The sequence below is a fragment of the Notamacropus eugenii genome, chromosome 5 (genome assembly GCF_028372415.1).
Source record: "Notamacropus eugenii isolate mMacEug1 chromosome 5, mMacEug1.pri_v2, whole genome shotgun sequence".
Taxonomy (NCBI): Eukaryota; Metazoa; Chordata; class Mammalia; order Diprotodontia; family Macropodidae; genus Notamacropus; species Notamacropus eugenii.
Genome location: NC_092876.1, coordinates 13,064,026 through 13,090,144, shown reverse-complemented (window position 1 = coordinate 13,090,144; position 26,119 = coordinate 13,064,026). Strand labels below are relative to the sequence as shown.

Genomic DNA, 26,119 nt, shown 5'->3' with positions numbered 1-26,119 from the left:
CATTAATCTCACAACTTACTAGGAGGATGGGGAAGTTGATAAAACATGGGGAATCACAGGGACCAAGGGGTTGACCTGCATGTCCACCCCATGACACTTTTCTCTGGACTGATGTAAACCACATATAAATAATATGTAAATTTTAAATATATAAATTACAAAACATAAATATATATTTCGTACATATAAAAATATATAATATATATTCACATATGTAAATTATAAAATTATTTATTCATAATTATAAATACTTATAAAGTCTAATCCTGAAGAAGGAGTGGTTCAAACAACAAATCACAGAAACCATCACTTCACCCAAAAGACTGATCATCTCATTACACAACACACCAAAACTTGTGGGATGCAGCAAAGCTGGTTCTTAGGGAAAGTTTTATATCTATCAATGCTCACATGAAAAAAAAATTTGACAAAGAGGAGATCAGTGAATTGGCATAGAAAAAGTACGAAATAAAAATCCCCAAATTGAATTCCTAATTAGAAATTCAAAAACCAAAGGAGAGATAAGGAAAATTTAAATTAAGAAATCTATTGAACTAAAGCTGGTTTTATGAAAAAATAAATGAATTAAAGAGATAAACCTTTGGTTAATTTGATTTTTTAAAAGAAAGAAGAAAATCCAATTACCAGTATCAAAAATGAAAAGGATGAATTCACCACCAGTGAAGAGGAAATTAAAACAATTATTGAAAGATATTTTGACCAACAGTCTGCCAAGAAATTTTACAATCTTAGTAACATGGATGAATAGTTACAAAAACATGAATTGACCAGATAAACTGAAGAGGCAATGAAATATTAAAATAACCCCATTTCAGGAAAAGAAATTGAACAAGCCACCAATGAATTCCTTAAGAAAAAATCTCCAGAGTCAGAGAGATTACAAGTCAATTCTACCAAACATTTAAAAAACATTTAACTGAAATACTATATAAACTTTAGGGGAAATGGGCAAAGAAGAGTTCTACCAAATTCTTTTTATAATACAAATACGGTGTCTCTACATAAATTGGAAGGACCCAAAACACAGAAAGGAAATCATAGCACAATTTTCCTGATGAATATAGATGCAAAAATTTTAAATAAAATGTTAGCAAAGAGATTTCAGTAACCTATCTCAAGGACAAGTCACTATGAGCACGTAGGATTTACACCAGGAATGCAGGGCTGGCTCAACATTAGGAAAACTATCAGTATAATTGATCATATCAACAACAAAACTAACAGAAATCATATAATTATGACAATAGATGCAGAAAAAGCTTTTGACAAAATACAACACCAGTTCTTATTAAAAACATGAGAGAGCATAGGAGTAAAGGGAGCCTTTCTTAAAATGATAACTAGCTTCTATTGAAAACCATACTGAGCATTCTATGTAATGGGGATGAGCTAGAAGCATTTCCAATAAGATCAGGGTGAAGCAAGGATGTCCATTATAACAATAATTATTCAATATGATGTTAGAAACATTAGCTTTAGCAAAAAGAGAAGAAAAAGAGACTCAAGGAATTAGAATAGGCAAAGGAGAAAAAGCTATAGCTCTTTGCAAATCATATGATGGTATGCTTAGAGAACCCTAGAGAATTAAGTAAAAAATTATAAAATAAAAAATTTTAGCAAAGTTGCAGGATATAACATAAATCCACATACATCATCAACATTTCTCTATATTTCTAGAAAAGCCCAACAGCATAATATAGAAAGAGAAATTCCATTTAAAGTTCCTGTAGATATTAGAAAATCTTTGGGAGTATACCTACCAAAACAAACCCAGGAACTACATGAGCATAATTACAAAACACTTTTTAGACACACAAAGTCAGACCTAAATAACTGGAAATATATGAGTTGCTCATGGGTGGGTCAAGCTAATAAAGTAAAAATGAAAATTTCTACATAAATTAATTTATTTATTCAGTGCCACACCAATCAAACTATCTAAACATTATTCTATAGAACTAGAAAAAGAATGACAAAATTCATATGGAAGAAAAAAGGTAAAGAAAAACAAGGAAACTGATTAAAAGAAATGCAAGAGAAGGTGGCCTAGCCATACCAGGTCTTACGTTGTATTATAAAATAGCAATCATCAAAACTACTTGATACTGACTACGCAATAGAGTCGTGGATCAGTGGAATGCATTAGGTACACAAGACACAGTAATCTTAGGGACACAATCACAGTAATGACTACATTAATCTACTGCTTGATAAACCCAAAGAGTCCAGCTTCTGGGAAAAGAACTCACTATTTCACAAAAACTGCTGGGAACATTGGAAAATAGTGTGGCAGAAACAAAGCATAGACCAACATCTTATATCATATCCTAAAATAAAGTCAAAATGGGTACACAATTTAGACATAAAGGCTGGTGCTAGAAGAAGACTAGGACAGCAGGGAATACTTTACCTGTCAGATTTATGGAGAATGAAAGAATTTATAACCAAACCAGAGATAGAAAACATTATGAAATGCAAAATGCTTGATTTTGATTACATTAAATTGAAAAAGTTTTGGACAGAAAAAGCCAGTGCAACCAAGATTAGTAGGGAAGCAGAAATCTGGGAAACAATTTTTATTCCCAGAGTCTGTGATAAAGATCTGATTTCTAAAATGACAACTGAGTCAAATTTATATGAATACAAGGAATTCTCCAATTGATAAATGATCAAAGGATATGAACAGGCAGTTTTGAGATGAAGAAGTTGAAGCTATCCATAGTGTTATGAAAAAATGTTCTGACTCCCTAGTGATTAGAGAAATGCAAATGAAAACAACTCTGAGGCACCACATCACACCTTTCAGATTGGCTAACATGACCAGACAGGAAAACGATAAATATTGGAGAAAATGTGCAAAAATTGTAACACTAACACATTGTTGGTGGCATTGTGAACTGATCCTACCATTCTGGTGAGCAATTTGGATCTATGCTCAAAGGACTACAAAAGTGGGAATCATTTTTGATCCAGAAATACCACTTCTAAGTCTGAATCCTAAAGAGAACATGAAAATGGAAAAAGAGGCACACGTGTATTGAGGTATTTATAGCAGCTCTTTATATAATACCAAAGAATGGGAAATTGAAGGGATACCCATCAATTTGGAATGGCCAAACAAACTGTAATATAGAAATGTAGTAGAATACTATTGTGCTATAAGAAATGATGAACAGGTGGACTTCAGAGAAACCTCAGAAGACTTATATGAATTGATGTTCAGTGAAGGGAGCAGAACCAGGAGAACATTTTACACAGGAAAAGCCACAGTGTGCAATGATTGACTTGATAGACTTAGCTCTTCTCAACAATGCAAGGATCTAAGACAACTCCAAAAGACTCCTGATGGAAAATGTGGTCAACATCCAGAAAAATAACTTTGGAGACAGAAATACTATTTGCTCTCTCTTTTTGGTTGTTTTCTTTTGTTTCTTCTTTCTCATGGATCCTCCCATTGGATTGAATTCTTTACAAAGTGACGAGTGTAAAAATATGTTTAACACGAATGTAAATGTAGAGCCTATATAGGACAGCATGCTGTGTTGGGGAGGGGGAGGGGAATGAGGGGGAGAAAATTTAAAACTCAAAACCTTATGGAAATGAATGTTGAGAACTAAAAATAAATCAATCAATTAAAGAGGAAGAAGAAGAAAAAGAAAAATGCCCAGAAGTTATAGAACAAGAGGGAAAAGTAGAAGAATAAAAAATCACTGGTTACCACCAGAAAGAGATCCCATGATGAAAATCTACAGGAATATCATAGAAAAAATTCCAAAACCCCAAGGCTAAGCAGAAAGTACTACAAACAACAAGAGAAAAACAATTCACATACTGCAGAGCTACAATTAGAATTGCAGCAGCTACACTGAAAGACCACAGGCCACTATACATGGAAGAGCAAAATGACTGTGCTTGCAGTCAAAAATAGCAACCAGGAAAGTTAAGTATAATGCTGAACAGGAAATAAATGGACATTCAATAAATTGACACACTTTCAGGATTTTGATGCAGAAAGACCAGAAGTTAATAAAAAAAAATTTGACATATAAGATCCAGGAGAAATAGAAGGATAAAACATTTATTATTTTGTTTTTATACATGTATAAAATATATATATTTTTAAACATGTACAAAATATACTATACATAGTAAGCCATATGCTTAAGACCATCATTACTAATTGGGTGGTTTGAAAGAAAATTGACGAAGAGTTGAGTAGGATATAATGATTCTGGAAAGCAAAACTTTTCTGGAAAAGGTAAAAGGAGTAGTTAATTCATACAAATGAGCCACAAGAAGAAGAACAGATATAGAGAAATCAGGTGGAGCTAGAGGACTGGTAATCCTGGAATCCTACTCTCATCAGATCTGGGTTACATCTAGGAGGCTATAAAGGTCTTCTAACCATATAAAGAAATAAAAGGGTGAGGGATCAGAATGGGGGATATTGAACACTGTGGAATGAAGATTTAGGAAAGTGGAGGAAGAAGAAAAGGGAGGGACCCTCAGAGGAGTAGGTAAAACAAGGAAAAGCTGAGCAAGGGGAGAGAATAAGGGAGAGATTCTTTTAAAAGGTATCTAACAGGGAGGTAGTGGTTGGTTACAAGTCAACTAGTGCAGGGACATGGCCAAAAAGACAGGCTGAGAGGTATAATAGTGAGGAAAAACAGGACTGAGGAAAATGCAGAAATACAAATTGTAACTTTGAGTGTGAAAGCAATGAATTCATCCATAAAACAGAAAGGGATAACAGAATCGATTATTGTAACAGTAAGCACCCCAGCATAAACAGGAGGGTCTGCTATCACAGGCTCTGAGATACCTTTCTATGGAAGGAAGCACCACCATCTGGGTTTTCAAAAAGCAGGGACTGCTTACCACCTTCCCAGAGTCTCATCTGGTACACACACCTTCTTCCAAAAAGTAAGCCCCAAAGTAATACCTCACCTCAGAGTATTTATACACTTTTCAGAGCCAGAGGGTATAACCCTCTGATCCAAGTCCTCAATAAAAAAACAAAAGGTATTTGGGACCCTCCTACAAAACAACTCCCCTACTCAAGTTTCCTTCAATGAGCAAGTTCACCAATTGGTGGGGAAGATCACATTATTCAATCAGAGGCATTTAAGTAAAACATAAACAGCAAAAGACTCTAATTTGATTGCCATCACAATTATAAATCAGAATCCAACCATGTGCAGCTTACAAGAAATACATCTGAAAATGAGAGATATGCAAAGAATTAAAATAAAAGGGTGGAGTAGACCCTATGATACTTCACCCAATGCAAAAAGTAGTGGTAGCAACCATGATATTGGACAAAGTCAAAGCTAAAATAGGTTTGATTAAAAGAAATAAAGACAGAAACTGTATTATGATAAAAGGCACCATAGATAATGAAGAAATATTAACATTTAACTTATTTGCATCAAATATCATACTATGTAAATTTTTTAAAGATGTCAGTTGAACTAACAGTTCAAAATATGGTAATATCCTAATAGTGGGGGATTTTTCCTTTCCCTCTCAGAACTAGACAAACCTAATCAAAGAAAAAAAAAGGAAAGAAGCTAAGGAAGTGAATAGAATTTTAGATGAGCTAGATATGATATGTATCTGGAGAGAAATGGATGGAAATAGAAACGAATACACCTTTTTCCAGGAGTCCATGGTACCTTCAAAAAGATGGACCACATATCAGGGCACAAAAAGTTTATAGCTATAAGCAGAAATATGAAATACTTCCCTTACAGACCATAATTCAATAAAAATTATATTTAATAACAAAATGTGAAAAGAAAGAAAAAAATTAATTGGAGACTATACAATCTAATCTTAAAGAATAAATTGGTGAAAGACCAAATAAGAAAAAAACTAATAATGTTATTTTAAATAATCAATATTGACAAATAATGAATGAAAACAATGAAACAACATGACAACACCAATGGGATAGAGTAAAAGCAGTAATCAATCAGAGGAACATTTCTATCTATAAGTGCTTATATCAATAAAAAAGAGAAGGCAGAACAATCAACTAGGTATGGATTTAAAAACTAGAAAATGAGAAAATCAACAAATTTAAAATACCCAAATTAAATACTAACTTGCAAATCTTAAACATCAATGGAGAAATTAATAGCATTGAGTGTAAGAAAACCATTGAATTAATAAATGACATGAGGATTTGCTATTATGGAAAAATCAACAAAATAGATCAAACCATTGGTTAGTATGATTTTTTAAAGAGAGAAGGAAATCAAGTTACTAGTATCAAAAATGAAAAGGATAAATATACCATGAAGGAAGATGAACTCAAAACAATATTTTGTCCAGTTATATGCCAATAAATCTCACAACTTAAAGTGGATGGAAAAATATTTAAAAATATATAAACTGCCCAGATTAGTACATGAGGAAAGAGAACATCTAAATAGACCTACTTGAGGAAAAGAAATTGAACAGACCATAAATGAGCTTCCTAAGGAAAAAAAAACGGAAGACCAGATGGATTTGAAGTGAATTTCCTCAAGCATTTAAAAACCAACTAATTCCAGTATTAAATAAATTATTTGGAAGAATAAGTAAAGAACGGGTCCTGTCAAATTCTTTTGGTGAAACAAATATGCTACTGCTACCTAAAACAATAAAGCTAAAATACAAAAAGAAAATTATACAAAAATTTCATTTATGAAGAAGGATGCAAAAACCCTAAGTAAAATACTAATTAAGAGATGACAACAGCATATTACAAATAGTGTAAATTGTGATCAAGTGGGATTCATTCAAGGAATGCAGTGATGGTTTAACATAAATAAAATTATTACCTTAATTGATCATATCAACACTAAAAGTACAAAAAAAACACACGATAATATCAATAGATGCAGGAAAAGCATTTGAAAAAGTACAACACAGTTTTATTATCAAAACAAAAAAAAACTCTTGCAAGTATAGGCATAAATGGACTTCTCCTTAAATTGATAGGAAGCATTTACCTCAAAGCAATAGTAAGCATTATTTGTACTGGAGAAAAGCTAGAAGCCTTCCCAGTAGGATCAGGTTTGAGGCAAGGATGTCCACCATCACCAATAAAATTCATTATTGGATTGGAAATCCTAGCTGTAGCAGGAAGAGCAGAGAAGAAATACAAGGAGTCAGAACAGGGAAAGACTTTGCAGATGATATGAAGACACACTTGGAGAGAATCCGGAACTGAAAACAAAAATGAAATTGCACCTTTACAAATTTAAAATGAAACTTAATGAAACTGAAAAATAAAATGAAAGGCAATCTCCTCTCCTGCAGGAAGCCTTTTCCTCCAACCCTGAATGTCAGTGAGTGGGATAGACTTAGTGAAGACTCCTCAGATTGTAATTTTTCTCCCAGGGGTGAGGTCAGGCCTAAAGGCTCAAGGTTACAATATTTTTAGAATAGAATAGTTCCATATAAGGATATAAAACTGTGTAGTGTATTAGGGTCTCAATGACTGGACAAAACTCACATAATTCCTCAATGTCTTCATTTAAAAAAGGATTGGTTAGATTTCGTGTCTAGAATATAAGACCATATTCTCAGGTAATGAGGATAATGGTCAGTGGGGGGAGGAGGGACTTGCGTTAGGGTCTATAGAAATCACTGCCCTTTTCTTTGTATTCAGCCTTCCTACTCCTACAGGTGAGCCCCGCTTCTCGAGAATCGAATAAATCACTTTTCTGTCATCACTTTGAGAGGCCTCTGAGTAATTGATTTATGTAGGGACCTGAACCATCCCACACAGTTTGGGGGCTCGTCCGGGATCTGTGACCTTTCTGAGAGATGTCTGACAGCTCAGTTCAAAGACTGGCCGCCAGTGGGGAGATTTCCCCATCGTCCTTGAAAAGGGCTGCCAGGCCTCCCTCACTGCAAGGTAACGACCCGAAGCAGAGGAACTCAGTGAAGACAGAAAAGAATAGAGATAAGGACTCCAAAGACTCCGAAGCTGTGAAGTGTGTAAAAATGTCAACCGGTTGGTATTGAAGTTTGCAGTCAGGCAACTTGTAAGCGTATACGACCCAGTGGTAAGCGCGGGGTGGGGCCTGGGGGTCAATTCGTTGAGTCTTAGACGGACTCGGGGAGAAGGTGACAACTCCCAACCAAATTAGTGGACTGCGGGACCCCAAGGTGAAGGGCCCCCCCAAAAACGTTTGCTGGGTGACTGCTGGTGACGGGCGACCCTCACCTGAGAGCTGGCAAGAAAGCTAGCAGGAGAGCTAGCAAGGGAGCTAGCATAATTCCTAAGAAGCTAGCAGGAGAGCTAGCAGGAGAAGCTAGCAGGAGAGCTAGCATAATTCGTTGAGTCTCAGACTCGGAGGTGTTGGCGACAACCCTCGACCAAAGAAGCTAGCAGGAGAGCTAGCAGGAGAGCTAGCAAGGGAGCTAGCATAATTCCTAAGAAGCTAGCAGGAGAGCCAGCGGGAGAGCTAGCAAGGGAGCTAGCACAATTCGTTGAGTCTCATACTTGGAGGTGTTGGCGAAAACCCTCAACCAAAATGGGACAAAAGCAGTCCAAGAATAGAGCTTCGGAGTGGAGTCAGGAAGAAATACCGGTAAATAGTCCCTTGGGAAACCGATTACAAAATTGGCATGAATTACCAAATTATAGAGAAAAGAATGTAGAAGAAGATGATTAAGTATTGTTGTTTCATATGGGGTGGAAAGACATCAGAGGAGGAGGCACAATCTGGCCCAAATATGGTTCCTCCGAGGACTGGGTTTGACATAAATTTAAACCTATATGTACTATTCTATTCTGTTAAATGTTTTGTCTGTATATGTTGTGTTGGTATTTCTGTGTGAATGAAAGTCTGTGTGTCTCTGTTTTGATCGATTGTAAATTTAGCCAGCCAGCCAGCAGGAGCAGAAAGGCTGAGCTGAACTGTCCTTGAAATTCCTGTTACTCCCTTTCTTCAACCCCTCCAGACTAGTTTCAGAGGGGCAGAGGGACAAGGAGGGAGAGAAAGAAAAGAAAAAAAAAATCTTTTTCCCTCAGACCTAAGAGGCATGCTAGCAACCAATTAACCATTTCCTGCCTCACCCAAAAGAAGAAATTTTAGTGTAATGGAAAATAACAGAAAGTTAAGTGAATTCATTCTGGTCGTATTTGGAATTGTGAATAGGTGAAATGTGTCATTCTTAATGTAATGTTTCAGATAGGTTAGAATTTATTAAAGTTTGGTGGAAGTAAGCAGAAGTTTAGAAAGTAAAAAAATCTCAAGTAAGCAACTTAGAGCTGAGAGTTTTGGATTTAGGTTTAATTAGATCAATATATATTTGATGCCAGACAATGTATTTAAAGTAAAAAGATAATAAGTTTAGGTTCTTCTTTTTCTTTGGAGAGTGGGAGGGCCAGAAAGGGGTGACCTTGGGAATCCTGGCACAAATAAGAGGAGGGCAGAGACACCCAGTAGCATTTCTGCCAAAAATGTTAGATCCAGTGATAAAAGGATAGGTATTTGTTAGATTCAACATTAATCTGATGTAAATTTTGTAATTTATTGCATATAGATTGGGGTTTTAAGAAGATGTGATAGAAATTTGATAATTTGAAACTTACATTTGGTTATAAAAAAAAGAGCTGAATAGGTTAATGGGTTCTTTTAAGTTTTAGGTAAACTTAAATAAGTTTAAATTTTTAGGTAATCCATCTAAATATTGTATTAGAAATTGCATTGTTAAGTTAATTAATGAATTGGTTAAAAAGAGCTGTTATGAATTTTTTTAATGAGTTTCCTTGTTGTAGCATTCTTATTAAGAAAATGAGAACGCTTTAAAAATGTACATGTATATATATAGGTGTGATTTTCAAGCCTGTTTCATCTGAGCATGTATTATGTTAAAAGTTTATTTCTGTTGTTGAAAAGGAAATTTTAGCTAAAATTGTTTTTGCCATGAATCAAGCATTTACTCTAAAGTTATTTTTGTAAAAGAAAGTTTATGGGCAAATGTGAAAAGGCTGTGGGTTTAGGTCTTTTCTTGTGATTTCTGTCAATTAGTTTCAAGGGGATTGTGATAAATTGTAAACTGTTCGTAAGAGAGGAAATATTTGCTGTATTAAGAAATACTTTGTAAAATCTTTCGTATGGGTTTTTGGAAGGCCTACCCATCCAACTTGCATTTGTAAGTTCCAAAAGTGGGAAGAATTATTTTCTCTAATAGGATATGAAAATGCAATTGATGTCATCTGAAATTTATTGTTCGGGTTCATAGCTAAAACAATTTGTTATCACTTATGAAAATTATGTTTGCCATTTGTAATTCTAATGCTAAAACCTAAAGCTGGTACACTGTGTGTATATGTGGGAAAAGAAGCAGTCCTCAGGCTAGTAACAAGTGCAGCCCCAGCAGCTGAGGAGATTGTATATAGAACTTGCTTTGGTGAGAATTTGAAAATGTACAAGAAATGATCTTCAGTGACTGGCTCTTTAGGGCAAATTTAAGATCTAAGAGGTAAATAAAATCTCTGGGAACATTTGTTCTAAATCTAATGGGAATAAGTAAATATTGTATCATTGTTACATGGAACAAGACTGGGATTTAAAGTTAACTGTAATTGTATTTTATTTACAGCGGGATTCAGGGAAAGGAATCCCTTACAAAAAAAAGGGGGGGGGCCCAGGTGGTCTGGGAGCTCCAGGAATGGTCTTGATGGGAGTGGCCAGTAAACTGGAGATTTGGACTGATAGAATTAAGAGTGGGAAGTAGAATAGACTTGGGCATAGTGATAGAGCGGACCTTAGGAGAGCCAGTTCACGTGGAAAAAAAAAACCAAGGAGTTTTCAAGGTGAGGTTTTCCAAGGCCTTTAGACAAATGGGACTAAAACTCTTTTGGGGCAATGGACAAAGGTCCCAACTTGGAATAAGATCTTTACATGTTACAAAATGATGTAAAAGCAATTAGTATTAAAACAATTAACTGAATTAATTACTGAGACTAAATCAGAGACATCTTCAGTTTGGGAAAAAGAATTTCAGTCTAATTTTCTTAGAGGCAGGTAGCCTCTGGTAATATTTGGCATTGAAAGTTAAATGATTGTTTTGATTTGAATTCATTACATAAACATAAAAATTCAAGTTAGTGTTTGAAGTTATCACATGTGTAGCTCATTCTTTTAGACTGAGCAGGGTTAGAAAGGGATAAAGTAGTTTGGGAAACAGATATAAATCTATTAGAGCAATGACTTATGATTGTTATTCAATCAGGAATTAGAACATGTACAGAAAGGCATGTAGGCTACTTAGACCTGCTTCAAAGATGTCCGTTGGCCAATGTGAAATTAGTCATGTCTGAAACTGATTATTGGAGCTTGCTATTTTAAGATGTTTGTGGGACTATTAACTGACTGTTCTTTTGAGTCTGACTCCAGGTGTGGATAGCAAGAGAGGTGGTCTGAGCCACTGATCCATGATGCCAGTAAGCCTGTGAGATGCTGGTATGAACTGCAAAAAGGTGATCTCATGGGAAGGTCGGGAGAGCGACTGTTCAGCCTGGGCTGAGGTAGGATTCTCCTGACTCAATTTCCCCACTGACACCTCGCAGACTTGAAGCCTGGCTGAACGCCAGTTGACAATCTACTCCTGCCTGGAACTGACGTGAAGTGAGGGAGATGTTGTTTCCCTGCAATGTCCCCACTCTTAGTGGCAAATTCCTAAAATCAGAAGTTTTGTAAGTAATAATACCAGATCTGTTGAATAATAGATTGTTGGTAGGGGAACATCTGAGGTTGAGTCTAAAACTGAGCTAACAGGTTTAGGACTTTAAACCAACAACAATAAGTTGGGGTCCTCTAATTCTTAGTAATGGTGTGGAGATGATTAGGTTAAAGGCTTGTGAGGCTAGCATGCATAGTTATTATTTTGTCCTAGTTGGTTAATGCTAAATGAAAAATGGTTTGTGGACTATATTGTAAATGCTTTAAAAGAAGCATCACATGATCAGAAGTTGGGATTGTTTTATGATGTGATATGCACTGTGTAAAAAATGATTATTTCTTGTATTTATATAAGTACTGGAGCCTGGTATTGACTCCTTAGTGAAATCTCATCTTCCTAATGAGGGAATGAATAATGACTTACTGTGAAATGTAGAAGCTGCATTGTAACGTGAATTTTCTTTTCTTTTAAAAAAAATGACAATTTGTCAAAGTTTCAATTGTGATTTTTGTAAGAGTGATAGGAATGGTAATCTAAGATGGTATTAAGTTCAGGTCTGTAGGAGAGTGGACATCTGGATTTCTACAAGAAGACGAAGAGAAGAAGATGCTGAGATGCTGTGCTGAAGACTGTTTGAAGGAGCATCCAGATCAGAAAATTGCATAAGATGATATTTCTCCCCAGACAGCTGTATGAGATGGAACCTCTAAATGGACAGTTCATTAATTTAAAGCTCTGTATGTGTACTTATGACAAGGGGACTGCCCCCTGTAATTTGCTAATGTGTCAGTCAACTTTGCTTCCTTCCCATATTCATATAACAGGAAGATAGATGAAGGGAAGGATTCGTAAGGGAAAGAATGTGAAGAGGTATTTATTGATTGGATTTAGGTATGGAAACAGGAATAAATAAGAGGAGGGGAGGAATATGGGTAAGATTGAACCTTGAACTATCTATTCCCCCATCCCAATTCAGAAAATGTTTAGCATGATTGGGAAGCCAGTAGACAAAGTTATGGAAGGTTATTGCATTTAAAAATTTTAAAGTTGTTTACTGTCATTTATAATTATTGCTATTAGTTATTAAACTCTCAAGTTTCATGCTTGGAGACACACTTTGTCAGTATTAAAAGCTCTGTTTGAAGCATGTGTGAGAACACACAGAATTTGGAAAAGGATAGCCAATGAGGTAAATATATATATTCATTATAAGTTTTGTTATTTGGGGAACTGTGCTAGGATTATTACTGTTTGTTCTTAACAGAATTCTCTGTTCAGCAATTGTCCTAAGCCATTAATCACAATATCTAAACAGGACTTTTCTATTAAGACTGTGTGGACTTGACAAACCGTGGGAACAATGCAACCAAAATGTAATACCCTGGGAATGTCCCTTTTAGGAATGATCCTGTTCCCACTGCTGGGACACCAGGCCCCAGTTATCAACCTCACTCTTGAAAATAGTTTCCTGGCCCTAATTCAGACCATTGAGGACACCTTTGAGGTATCCGACTGTTGGATTTGTGGGGCGACCTCAGCGGTTAAGCCAATGGCTATGGGTAGCAGTACCACTGAGTCCAGTCTGGATTTTAAGTAATAGATCTGTAGTACATGATGGAACAAGATTCTGGACAAGCCAAGAGAAACACCAATGGTCTTTGTCCGAATCAGTTCCAGGTGAACATTGTTTAAACCAAACAGGACTTGAATTGCAGGAGACATGGCTGGGAGAAAGTAATTGTAAATGGACATTCACATGAAGGCCAGAAACCCTGGCTCGTATTGATTGTGCCCAGTATGCAAACATATGGGATCAGAACGGTATTACCTGTTCAGATGGTAGGGTGATTCCCTGTACCCATTCATTTTTCCCATCCTCTTCATACGAAGAGAGCAAAAGGGGAACATCACAAAAGTTGTGGGTATAAGTTTTACAGGCTTTGGATTTATTGGCTGATCAAGCCACACAAACTAGGGAAGCAGTACTGCAATAGACTTGCAGAAGAAGGAGTTTGTGGGAAACTCAATTTATCTACATGTTGCTTAAAAATTGATGATAATGGAAGGATAGTGAAAGAGATTGCCAAGCATATCAGGAAGGTTGCTCATGTTCCCATACAAACTTGGGGCTCCCCTTTCAATACATCCTGGTGGTGCTGATTTGAGGGGAGCTGGTAGAAGAGGTTACTGTGGTTTGGCCTTATAGCAATTAGTGGTATTTTATTACTTCCTATTTGTTTACCTTGTTTGATTTAACTTATTACTAAAATAGTTAGAAATTCTCTCCTAAAATTTGCTAGAGTAGAAGAGAGGACCAAAGGAGCCATTCGACTGATGATATTAAAGAAGGAAGGATGGGCACCTGTGGAGACAAGAGACACGAATGATCCTGATTGGGATGAGGAGATTAATAGACAGTGTGAGATCATGTTACAGAACTTTGAAACATCTGCGAGAAGTCTTCAGGCTGATAAAATAAGAGGAGGGATTGAGTGGGATAGACTTAGTGAAGACTCCTCAGATTGTAATTTTTCTCCCAAGGGTGAGGTAAGGCCTAGAGGCTCAAGGTTACAATATTTTTAGAATAGAATAGTTCCATATAAGGATATAAAACTGCGTAGTGTATTAGGGTCTCAATGATTGGACAAAACTTACAGAATTCCTCGATATCTTCATTTCAAAAGGGATTGGTTAGATTTCGTGTCTAGAATGTAAGACCATATCCTCAGCTAATGAGGATAATGGTCAGTGGGGGGAGGAAGGACTTGCGTTAGGGTCTATAGAAATCACTGTCCTGTTCTTCGTCTTCGGCTTTCCTACTCCTACAGGTGAGCCCCGCTTCTCGAGAATCGAATAAATCTCTTTTCTGTCATCACTTTGAGAGACCTCTGAGTAATTGATTTATGCAGGGACCTGAGCCATCCCACACATCAGCGACTCCTCTCTGAGATTCTCTCCATTGGTTTTCCTCTCAGTCTTGGTTAAACACGTGTTTGTATGGTGGCTTCCCCAGTAGACAGTTACCTCCCTGTGGGCAAGGACTCTCTTTTGCTCCTTCCTTTCAATCCCCAGGGGGTGGCACAGTGCCTGGCACACAGCAGAGATCAATAAATATTTGTTGGCTGGCGGATTTCAGTGAATCAGATAGTCTTCGAACAAGCAAGGACCTTTGATCTCCTGTCCATTGCACAGAGGAAGAAATCAAGGCCCACAGAAGCCCAGGGACTGGGTCAAAGCTCAAACTGGGCCACCCAGCCTCCCCTCCCCAGAAACCCAGTCCACTCCCATGGATGCAGTGTAAGTCAGAAAGGGGAAGAAGTTTCTCCCTCTCCTGAGAGGGGAGGGGATTGGGTAACTTGAGGAAGAAAAGCCCTGACCACACCCTGTGCTGATGACTCTCTACTGAGCAGCTCATGGGTCCACCCTGTCACCAGCACTTGGGGCCACAATGGTCCCCACACTCTCTGCCCTGCTCTGCTTAGGTAAGTCCTAGGCAGCGGGAGAGCCACAGCCTTTGGGAGGGAGACGCAAAATCACTGCATCAACCCCTACTCCCCCATTTTACAGAGCAGGACATAAGGGGCATACCCAGGACACTCACCCAGGTATTCTGGTGTCTGGCTGTCCCCTCTGAATCCAGCCTCCAGGCAGGGGCTCTGGGTCCTCCTTCCCTTGTCCCTCATGGTTGGTCACAAGGATGTGGGTTCAGGCATTGGAGGCCCAGTCTAACCCAGAGCCTCTCCTACAGGGCTATGTCTATGCTGGGGGATCTGGGCACAAAAGGGTGAGTCTTTTCCCCAAATGTCTCCTGTCCCTGCTGCCTGCTCAGCACTGAGAGGTGCCCCAGCCAGGGGCAGCCAGGGGGAATGAAGATGGGGCTCTGGACAAATGGGATGATTCTGGGAGGGACCCTAAGGGTGAGACCTGGGGGGACCAGGAGCTAAGGGGCCCCCTGGGCTCTGATTCTCTGATTCTATTCCAGACACACTGCCCAGACCCTCCCTAAGGGCTGAACCAGGCTTAGTGATCCCTCACGGGCAGCCTGTGTCCCTCTGGTGTAAAGGGGCCCCTGGGACTGTTTGGTATGAACTGAAGAAGGAAGGCTATCAGTACATGAAAAAGCTTGCAGCTGGGAGGGAGGCCCAGTTCCTCATCCCTCCTGTGACACCAAACACTGCTGGGAGTTACCAATGTCTCTACCAGACCCAATCATCGTGGTCAGAGCCCAGTGACCCCCTGGTGCTGACTGTGACAGGTGAGAGGAGAGCCCCCACCCCTCTGCCCCAGCCAGGGCTGACTCTGGGTCTCCTGAAGCCAGGAGATAGGGGGAGGATGGATGGGCTGCTGCTCTGTGAATCCTCCACCTCCAACCTAGGCACAGAGAGGGGAGGAATGTCCCTTCTCTGACTCCAGACTCTCCTTCTCCTCCTCCCCCAGACCTGTATGATCCACCTTCCATCACAGCCTTGCCCAGTTCTGAGGTGGCCTCAGGACACAATGTCACCCTCCTCTGTCACTCAGAAGTGTGGCTTGACACGTATGTCCTGTACAAGGATGGAGACAGGATCACCCAAGGCAAGGCCCATGACCATGCAAGGGGAACTCTGGCCAGCTTCTCCATGCCAGCTGTGACCATTGCTCAGGAGGGCACTTATCGATGCTACAGCTTTCAGAGTGCCAGGCCCTATGAGTGGTCAGCCCCCAGTGACCCCCTGGTGCTCAGGGTCACAGGTGAGGGACCCTAGTCCTCATTTCCCCCAGCTCCCCAGGCCCCTAACCCTCTAAGCTCCCTCACTGGCCCTGGGACACCTCCCCACCTGCTCAGGGCCCTGGCCCAGGGGCCCCCAGGGACCAGGAGGGATAGGGAGAGGAAAAGGCTCAGAGGAAAGGGATGGAGAATCTAGAAGCCTGCTCAGAGAAGGCAGACAATGAGGACCCTCTTCCCTGGGCCCTCTCGACACCCTCACCATCTGCCACCTGCCTAGTTAGGTTGGTACCCCTAACAGAAAGACAGTCTGCTTACTAGGTGTAAGTAAGGGGGTGGAGGAATCAGAATGGGAGCCAAGAAGAGGCCAGAGCAGGCCTGAGGTGCAGAGAGTGGGGAAAGGAGAGGTTTAAGAAGCCCAAGCCCCTCATCCTTCTCCTCTCCCTAGAACAGGCACCTCCCCCAAATCCCAAGGAATCCCCAGACTCTCACACCCTCCACGCCCAGGGAGTGACCAGTTACCCTCAGTACAAGGTCAGGGTCTCCTTCCCTTATTACCCTCTACTTCTGTCTAGGCCAGGGCTGACTCTCCCCTTTCTCAGAAATAACCATGGCATGAGGAGGCTGGAGACAAGGCACTGGAGAGATGGGGAGCAGACATGGGCAGGGTTACTGAAATGCCTCTGCCTTCTCTCTCCTTCCCCAGCAGCCCCTGCAGTCTCCCCCCTAACACATAGCCATAGCTGGGACTATGGGGGAGGGAAGCACTGTTGCCCCCAGCCCTGTCTACCCCAGGGATGAGGGAGGGGCCCCCCCAGCTACAACTCACTCCAACCCACTAAACTGGAAGCACCACAGTGACCCCCTCACCCTCACCTCTCCTCTACCCACACAGCCTCAGACAGTAGCAGAACCTCAGGGTCCTGGGAAGGAGATGTGTCCCCCACTCTCCCTGGGGGCCCACTCAGGACAGGTCTGTATCTCACCCCACACACAGATAGCTCCCTCAGGACAGGCCTGCATCCACACCCCTCACACTGGGGACTCCCTTAGGACAAGCTGTACCCCCTGCCTACAATTCTCCTCTCCATTTCTCACTTCCCTCCAATACTGTGCTTTCTCTCCCCTTCTGGAGGACATTTTCATCTCCCTAGTTCCCTCCTTCCCTCCTCTCGGGACCACCCTCACACATCACCTGCCACCTGCTCTATCTGCACCTTGTCCACACCTGGCTGTCTTCAGGTCTTCTCTCAGTTAAGGGGAGCTCCCTGAGGGCAGGGACCTTTATCCAATGTAAGCACTAAAGGCTTCTAGATACCAATCTTAATAGGATCCAGCTTGTACAAACCCTTGAAATGCTTCACAGTTATGACCTCAGAGGATCCTCACAACAGCCTGGCAGGTGGGATGGGGCACAGGAGCCTACGGGTACACTAGGGCAAGAGCGGAATTGGGGTCTCCCTTGATGGGGCCTGAGATGGGGCAGGGGTCTTGATGTTCTACCACTGACTGTCTTTCCCCATCCCAGATCCTGCTTCCCAGGATTACACTGTGGGCAACCTCCTGCGCCTGAGCCTGACAGGACTGCTTCTCCTCCTCCTTGTGGTCCTGCTGGCTGAAGCCTGGCACAGTCGGAGGGGACCCTGAGCAGGAGCAGGAATCCCTGATACATGGGAAGGTAGGACTGTGATTCATGGAATGGGTACCTCCCCAAGAGTTGCTGAAGCCTGGACTGCTGCCCACCTGCAGAGAGAGCGAAGGACCCTGCCTTCCCTGCAACTTAAGCCTGGCCCAAGGTGGTAGTGCCAGCCTCCACCCCAAGCCCAGACTGAGGATGCCCAGACTATCCTCCAGGTCAAAGGTGATGGTGCTCACCATTCTCCCATCTCTTCTGATGGTGCCAAGCCTTTCCCCGGGCCCAAGCAGGTGGTGCCCAGATATCCCCTAGGCCAAAGTTGATGATGCTCACCATTCCCCCCAGGTCACCCCCCCTTACTCACTGCTCCTGTCCTGACCCCACACACACTCACTCTCTCCTCCCCACCTCAGTCCTTTCCCACCCTCCAAGCAGGGATCATCACTGACAATAACTCTCAGTAATGAAAGAGGAAAAATACTCCCCCAGAATCCTAAAGCACCTCAGGTGTCATAGGAAGCTGTGGGCTTTAGGACTTCCTCCATCAGTGGTCATTACTGTGTGTGTAGTGTTGTGTGTGTGTGTGTGTGTGTGTGTCTGTCTGTCTGTCTGTCTGTCTGTACATAGAAAAGACAGCAGGAGCCATCCCCCCTGGGCCTCCCTCTGCAGGCCTTGGGCCATCAGGTTCTCAGTGGACAGAAGCCCACCCTTCCCTGCACCAGGTCCACTGCTTTCTTCTCCCCAACGTCCTCTCCCAAATGAGAATCCCCAAATCCCAGGACAATCTTCCCTGAGAAAGCAGGGGTACAGACACTGTCCACTACCAGGCTTTGCTCATGTCTGCTTTTGTTGTTATAGACCCTGCTTTACAGAAAGAACACCTTTGCTCCTCAGAGTTCCTGAGCCTACCACAGTCAACCTTACTTTGGGAATATAAATGAATTCTTTGTTGGAATAAAATGAGTTGTTTGCTACAAAACACACACCTGCAGAGAAACCTAGAACTGACTTTGTTATGACCTGAGGACTTTTCTCTCAGATTCTAAAAGTCCCCTTAGCCCATCACCACTGAAGGGAGCTAGGCGCCACTCAAACTGCTGGGGTGCAAGATCTTCTCCAATGAATTCGCCCAGACTGTCTCCAAATCAGGCAAAGGCATTCACTGAGGGGAACACAACACACCAAACCAACTTCTCCAGCCCTTCAGAGAGATGGGTCTATAAGGGGGACACCCTCCAATTAAGGAACACGCTCTCTAAGTAGGAGAGGCTAAGGATTGTACAGAGTTAAGCCTTCAGTGGGCAAGGAGATTAGGTGAGCAGAGTGAGGTGGGCAAGGGGGTGAGGAGACAGCATAACCATGGACAGTTACTCAGAGTTTTGAACATCATGCCTATTTCAATGTTAAACCCTGGGGGGAAAGATGGAAGGGCCCACTTAGTTCTCAAGCTTCATAGGCCAGCCTACTTGAATTGCATCTTCTCCTAAAGTGACTTTAAGGGCTCCTTGAGAAAATGAGCTTCTCATTCACCATTCTATTTGCATCTCACCCTTTCTCCCCAAATTCATTTGGGAAAAAGGCAAAGATCATGCAGTCCTCATCAGTCCCTCCTCGAACAGTGAGGACTCAAATGCGTTTAGAGACATGGACAGAGGTCTCATCTTCAGGAACTGCCTCAGGCTGACAAGGGATACACAACTGTCCCTGCCTCACTGGATCCTGGGGGAAGGTTAACTAGACACAAGTATAGGTAATGCCCAGGGTATGGTAGAGAATCCTTCTAACAAGGCCATTTCAAATTTGGTTGAGGTTAGCCTGGAAGACACAGATTTGGTTAGAAAGTTCACAGGCAAGGTCTGAACACCAAAAGTAACAAAACAATGAGAAAAGTGGGGAGGAGAGGAGTCAGCAGTGGCAACAGGAGAGTTTAAAACTTAAAACCTGGATACAGAGTGGAACAGCACCCATTGGGCCATTCCCAAGATGGCTGCAATTCAGTCTCACCCTACTTTGAATTATTGACATAAACAGAGCATGATGTGGTAACAAGAGCACAGGCTCCCCCTTTATAACTGAACAAGAAGGGAAGGAAATCTGTGGCATCTTCCATTTTGATTCCTCCTAGCTTGCTATACTTTTGACTATCAACTTTCCAATCAAGCTACATAATTTTCTTTCTCAACCTTTCTTCTAAAAATAAACATCCTCACACCTCTCAACAGGCTTGAACCACCTGAAGCTGGAACGAGAGTACCCAGAACAACTACCCAAGGACAGAAGAGGCTGGATGTCCCCCATTTGTCCCCAAGTCTTTTCACTTGTCTTCCATATTTTTCATCAAATCTATATTCCTCTCAATCATTCGCACCCATTACTCAGGCTGCTCAACTTTACATTTCACAGTATTCCAGACTGAACCTACTGTTGTTAAATCAATGTCTTATTAAAACTTTACTTTCACAAGCTATAGGATTAATTTCAATCCACAGGTTGTCTTCATTAATCCACATAAATCTGCACTGCCTATTCCTAGTCTGAAGATAGGAAAAAGGTTGTGGAAAAAGTACCAGACCATGCCCAGCCTTGGGATCCCATGGATGCAGTGTAAGTCAGAAAGGGGAAGGAGTTTCTCCCTCTCCTGAGAGGGCAGGGGATTAGGTAACTTGAGGAAGAAAAGCCCTGACCACATCCTGTGCAGATGACTCTCTACTGAGCAGCTCATGGGTCCACCTTGTCACCAGTACTTGGGGCCACAATGGCCCCCACACTCTCTGCCCTGCTCTGCTTAGGTAAGTCCTAGGCAGTGGGAGAGCCATGGCCTTTGGGAAGCTCAAAATCACCGCATCAACCCTTGCTTCCCCATTTTACACAGCAGAAAATGAAGGGCACAACCAGGACAGTGGTCCAGGTCTCCTGGTGTCTGGCTGTCCCCTCTATATCCAGCCCCCAGGCAGGGGCTCTGGGTCCCCCTCTCCTTGTCCATTTGGAGACAAAGATGTGGGCTCTGGGAATGGGAGCACACTCTAACCCAGAGCCTCCCCTACAGGGCTATGTCTGTGCTTGGGGATCTGGGCACAAAAGGGTGAGCCTTTTCCCCAAATGTCTCCTGCCCCTGCTGCCTGCTCAGCGCTGAGAGTTGTCTCCAGTCAAGGGCAGCCAGGGGGAATGAAGATGGGGCTCTAGACAAATGGGATGATTCTGGGAGGGACCCTATGGTTGAGACCTGGGGAGTCCAGGGGCTGAGGGGCCCCCTGGGCTCTGATTCTCTGATCTCTTTCAGGCACATTGCCCAGACCCTCCCTCAGGGCTGAGCCAGGCTTGGTGATCCCTCATGGGAGCCTGTGTCCCTCAGGTATGAAGGATCCTCTGGGACTGTTTGGACTGAAGAAGAAGGGTGCCTATTGGTACATGGAAAAGGCTGCAGTTGAGACAGAGGCCCAGTTCCTCATCTCCTCCATGACAGCAAATGCTGCTGGGAGTTACCAATGCCTCTACATGAGCCATTCATCATGCTCAGAGGCCAGTGACCCCCTGGTGCTGACTGTGACAAGTGAGTGGAGAGACCCCACCCCTCTGCCCCAGCCAAGGCTGACTCTGGGTCTCCTGAAGCCAGGAGATGGGGGGAGGATGGATGGGCTGCTGCTCTGTGCCTCCCCCAGCTCCAGCTTGGGCACAGGGAGGGGAGGAATGTTCCTGTTCTAACTACAGACTCTCCTCATCCTCATCCCCCAGGCATGTATGACCTACCCTCCCTCTCAGACTTATACGGCTCTGAGGTAGCCTCAGGACACAATGTCACCCTTCTGTGTCAGTCAAAGGTATAGAGGGATATATATGTCCTATACAAGGATAGAAAGAGGATTACTCAAGGCAAGGTCCCCGCCCATGGAAGGGGTGATTTGGTCAGCTTCTCCATGCCAGCTGTAACCACTGCTCAGGAAGGGACTTACAAACGCTACAGCTTTCAGCGTGCCAGGCCCTATGAGTGGTCACCCCCCAGTGACCCCACGGTGCTCAGGGTCACAAGTGAGGGAGCCCCAGTCCCATTGCCCCCAGCCCCTCTAAGCTCCTTCACTCTCCCTGGGGCATCTCCCCACCTGGTCAGGGCCCTGCCCCACAGGGTTCCACAAGGACCAAAAGGGCTGGGGGAGGAGGAACTCAGAGGGAGGGAATGGAGAGCCTGGGCAATGGGGCCTGCTCACAGAAGGCAGACAGTGAGGACTCTCCTCCCTGGCCCCTCTAGACACTCTCACCATCTGCCACCTGTCCAGCTATGTTGGTCCCACAGATAGACAATCTATCTACTAGGTCCCAGGTAAGGGGATGGAGGAGTCAGTGTGGGAGCCAAAAGGAGGCTAGAGTAGGCCTGAGGTATAGACAGTGGGGGGGGGGGGTTTAAATACCCCCAAGCCCCTCACCTTTCTCTTCTCTCTATTCCCCCTTAACCCTGGGAATCCCCAGTCTCTGACATCCTTCACATCCTGAGTGACCAGTTACCCTCAGGACAGTGTGAGGGTCTCTCTCCCCTATTACTCTCCACCTCCTTTCTGGGCCAAAGCAGACTTCCCCTTTTCCCAGAAAGAATCTAGGCATGAGGAGAGTGGAGAAAAGGGGTAGGGGAGGTGGGGAGCATACATGGGCAAGTCTGCCCCAAGGCCTCTGCCTCCTCTCTCCTTCCCCAGGATCCCCCACAGCCTCCTAGCCCTCCCTCATACATAACTGGGACTATGGGGAAGGGGGCTCTGCTGCCCCCATCCCTGGCTGTCCCAGGGATGAGAGAAGAGGCCCCCAGATACCCTCACCCCAATCCCTCTAAGCTGGAAGCACCACATGATCCCCTCACCCCTCACCCCTCCTCTGCCCAACAGTGCCTCAGGGAGTGAGAGAATCTCAGGGTACTGGGATGGGGTTATGTCCTCACCCTGGGGGCTCTATGAGGACAGACTGTGTCCCCCGCTCACACTGGGGGCCCAGAGGACTGAGGAAGGGGAACAGGAGAAAGTTGTGTCATGGCAATCCAGAGGCAGGAGCCTCCCCTAGAGGAGTATTGTCCTCAGTGTCGAGGACAGGTGAGGCCTCAGACAACTGGCATTGACAGTCAAGACATCATTGGTCACTTTGGGCGGGGGAATGGCGGCACTTTCTGTCCATTGAGGAGCGGGGAGCAGTGAGCCAGGAGAGCAAGTCTCAGCATTGAAACTGGGGAAGGAAAGGGCCCGCTGAGGGGGCAGAGGAGACCAGGGGCTGCCCCAGCCCCTAAGGCCTTTCCCCCTCCCTTCCCCACAGCCAGACTCCCAGGAGGGGAGAAACCGGAGGAGCTGGGCTGGGACCAGGTTTGAGCACTATGGGGGATGATATCCCTGCTCAGAGTCCGGGGCTGGGGGTCCTGGCAGTCAGGCCCATGTGTCAGTGACCAACTCTGATCCCCCAGACACTCCCCTGGATTACACTGTGGGCAATCTGGTCTGTCTCGTCTTGGCCAGGCTGGTCCTCATCCTGGGAGTCCAGCTGACTGAGACCTGGCTCAGCCTCCTGTAGCCCCAAGGGGCGGCCCAGGAAGCCCTGGGCTAAGCCTGGTGGCCACACACGATGGCCAGGCAGAGGGAATGGGTGAGTGAATGAATGGATGGATGCAAGGATGGATGAATGAATGAAAGGATGGATGGACGGATGGATGGATGGATAAGTGAGTGAGTGAATGAAGGAATTTACGAGTGGATGAGTGAATCCGCCGTTTGCAGAGGCAGTGAGTGCAGATGACAGGCCAGGTACTTATGTTAGGCACAAGATGCAAATATTACAAAGAGCCAAAGAATCAGAGCTCGAGGCTCCTGGCTTCCACCAGGCCTCCACGGTGCTGACCACACCTAGAGGGGGAGCTCCAGGGGCATGCTTTTCCTTCTGGGCAGGGAGAGGGGTACAGAGGGACCCGCAGCCCCAAGCAGGTGGTGAGGGGCCTGTAGTGCCTGAGTCAGTCAATCCATCCATCAAGAAACATCTCTTCAGTGCCTCCAGCATCCCAGGCTCTAGCCGGAGGCTCTGAAGGGGGGACAGGGTGGGGGAGGTCTGGAGCGCTGCCTCCCTCAGGTTGAGGAAGGAGCCTGGCCTGGCCTTCGGCTTTTCTTCCTTTCCCTCCCCCAATCAGCTCCCCAGGGGGAGGATCCTGGAAGACCAAGCCATCAATTCAAGCAAAGAAGGGCAAAATGTCCCCCAAAGAGGCTGTGCAGGGAAACCCCAAGGACAGAAAGAGCTCAGAATTGGGGGCAGCACCTCCCACTCCCCAGGCTCTCTGAATTACTGTCACCATAGCTGTGCAGGGCTGAACTATGGCCAAGGAAAGGTCCCCTGGGAAGCAGGGAGGCCTGTCTGGGGAGAGGACCCAGGGGACAAGAAGGCCTGAGTCAGGCTCATTCTTTTCCAACCACTTGGTGAGTAGTGGTCACAGGCAACATGGAAAAGTTGACCAGAGACCCCTTTAGGTGGTGCCGGGACACGCTGGAGTTGATCTCTTCTCCATCCTTACAGAGCAAACATGTCATACCATCGCTGTGACTGATACTGAAACGTCACTCAGGCCACCATGGAGCTGGGCAGGGCTGAGGGGCAAGGTGGTTTACAGAACACTGGTGGAGGAAGAAAGTCCAGAATTAGGGCTGTGACCCCCCCTTACAGGGGAGGGAGCAGACGTGGCTGGTGGATGGACTGGTCTGGGCCTGCCCAGACTCCTCACTGGGGGTGGAGGTTTAGTTCATTTCTGGAGGAAAGGACATATCCCAGCTCTTGGGGTAGAGGAAGGACCTTGGACAGTCCTGGGCAAAAAAAAGGAAAGTGGGTGAGTAGGGAGAGAGGGGGAAGGATGGAAGGGAAAACAGGGACAAAGAAAGACAGAGTTATGAGACAGAGTCAGAGAGGGGAGAGAGACAAATGAGAACTAGTTGGGGCAGGAAAGGGCAAGCACAGGGCATCTTCCTCCCTGGTCCAGGGTTGGGAGTCTCAATCCCTGGGCCTAATCACATAGAGTCTCTCCTTATGAGGGTGGGACATATTTAAGACCCATCTCTGCCCTTCTGTCCAGTTATTAACTCCCCAAAACAGAGCTGGTTCTCATTCATACTGGACGCTGGATGGGTCCCTGGGCTGGTGTGGGAAGGAGAGGAGGTGGCTTGGATTTGACTCCTGGTTCATTTCCATCCTCACCTCCTAAATCTTCCTGTACAGAAAAACCTGGGGATATACAGAAGAGACACCTCCTCCCCTCCCTGTGCCTAGACTGAGCTGAGGGAGAGGACAGGGCAGCAGGAGGGCTGTCCTGTACTCCCTCTCCTGGCTTTGGGAGGGTCAGGGCTGGGAGGGGAAGATGCCCTACCAGTCCTGCGCCCCCTCCCCAGGTTCCCACCAGCTCTGTCTTCTGTCCTGAGACCCAAGCTGAGCTACCTGTCTCCTCTCTGGCCCCAAGATGGGATCTGCCTGAGGCAGCTGGTGGTGTAGTGGATAGAGCCCTGGGTCTGGGGGTCAGGAAGACCTCAGTTCAGATCTAGACTTTGACACTTCTCAGCTATGTGATCCTGAGCAAGTCACTTCCTGTCTGTTTGTCTCAGTTTCCTCACAGAGATAATAACTATAAAATGTTTAGCATAGTAGGTGCTTTGTAAATGCCAATTCCCCTCCCCCCCACCTCTAGCCCCAGAGGGAGAGCAGAGGCAGAGACAGGGAGAGGACAGGAAGGGCAGAGGCAGAGGGATGTTTGGGGCCAGGCTGGGCCGGGGAGGAGCTTAGGGTTTTCTGGGACCCAGAGCCAGCCCTATGTGAGGGACCTGGGGCCAAGGGAGTGTCCTCACCTGTCACTACAACTCCAGGAGGTCACTGGACACTGACCCACCAGATGAGCTCTTGTAGTGGCAGTAGTAGGTCCCTGCATGGTTTGCTGTCACTTGGTGAGATGGGAAACTTGACTTCTATTCCAGAGGGTTTCATATCCATGATCTGTATCCTTGTAGAACCTTGCTTTTTCTCCAGACTACTGATCAACCTCTAAAGACCCCTGGCACCTGAAGGTCACACTTTTC

The 26,119-nt window shown here is 44.2% G+C and overlaps 1 protein-coding gene and 1 long non-coding RNA gene across 2 annotated transcripts in view; both read left to right on the top strand.

Moving 5' to 3' along the window:
* The window catches only part of LOC140507332 (paired immunoglobulin-like receptor B), a 62,951-nt gene that overhangs the window by 21,131 nt on the left and 15,701 nt on the right, over window positions 1-26,119 (top strand). Inside the window, exons 10-18 of the mRNA XM_072615444.1 lie at window positions 15,123-15,194; window positions 15,461-15,496; window positions 15,695-15,967; window positions 16,150-16,443; window positions 17,313-17,390; window positions 17,946-18,059; window positions 21,334-21,603; window positions 21,786-21,871; window positions 21,992-22,079. Coding sequence (XP_072471545.1) covers window positions 15,123-15,194; window positions 15,461-15,496; window positions 15,695-15,967; window positions 16,150-16,443; window positions 17,313-17,390; window positions 17,946-18,059; window positions 21,334-21,603; window positions 21,786-21,871; window positions 21,992-22,079 — 1,311 coding nt within the window. The remainder of the gene's footprint in view (window positions 1-15,122; window positions 15,195-15,460; window positions 15,497-15,694; window positions 15,968-16,149; window positions 16,444-17,312; window positions 17,391-17,945; window positions 18,060-21,333; window positions 21,604-21,785; window positions 21,872-21,991; window positions 22,080-26,119) is intronic.
* LOC140503481 (uncharacterized) lies at window positions 18,102-19,038 on the top strand. Its single transcript, XR_011966802.1, has 2 exons — window positions 18,102-18,278; window positions 18,912-19,038. It is a non-coding gene; the product is annotated as an uncharacterized lncRNA (long non-coding RNA).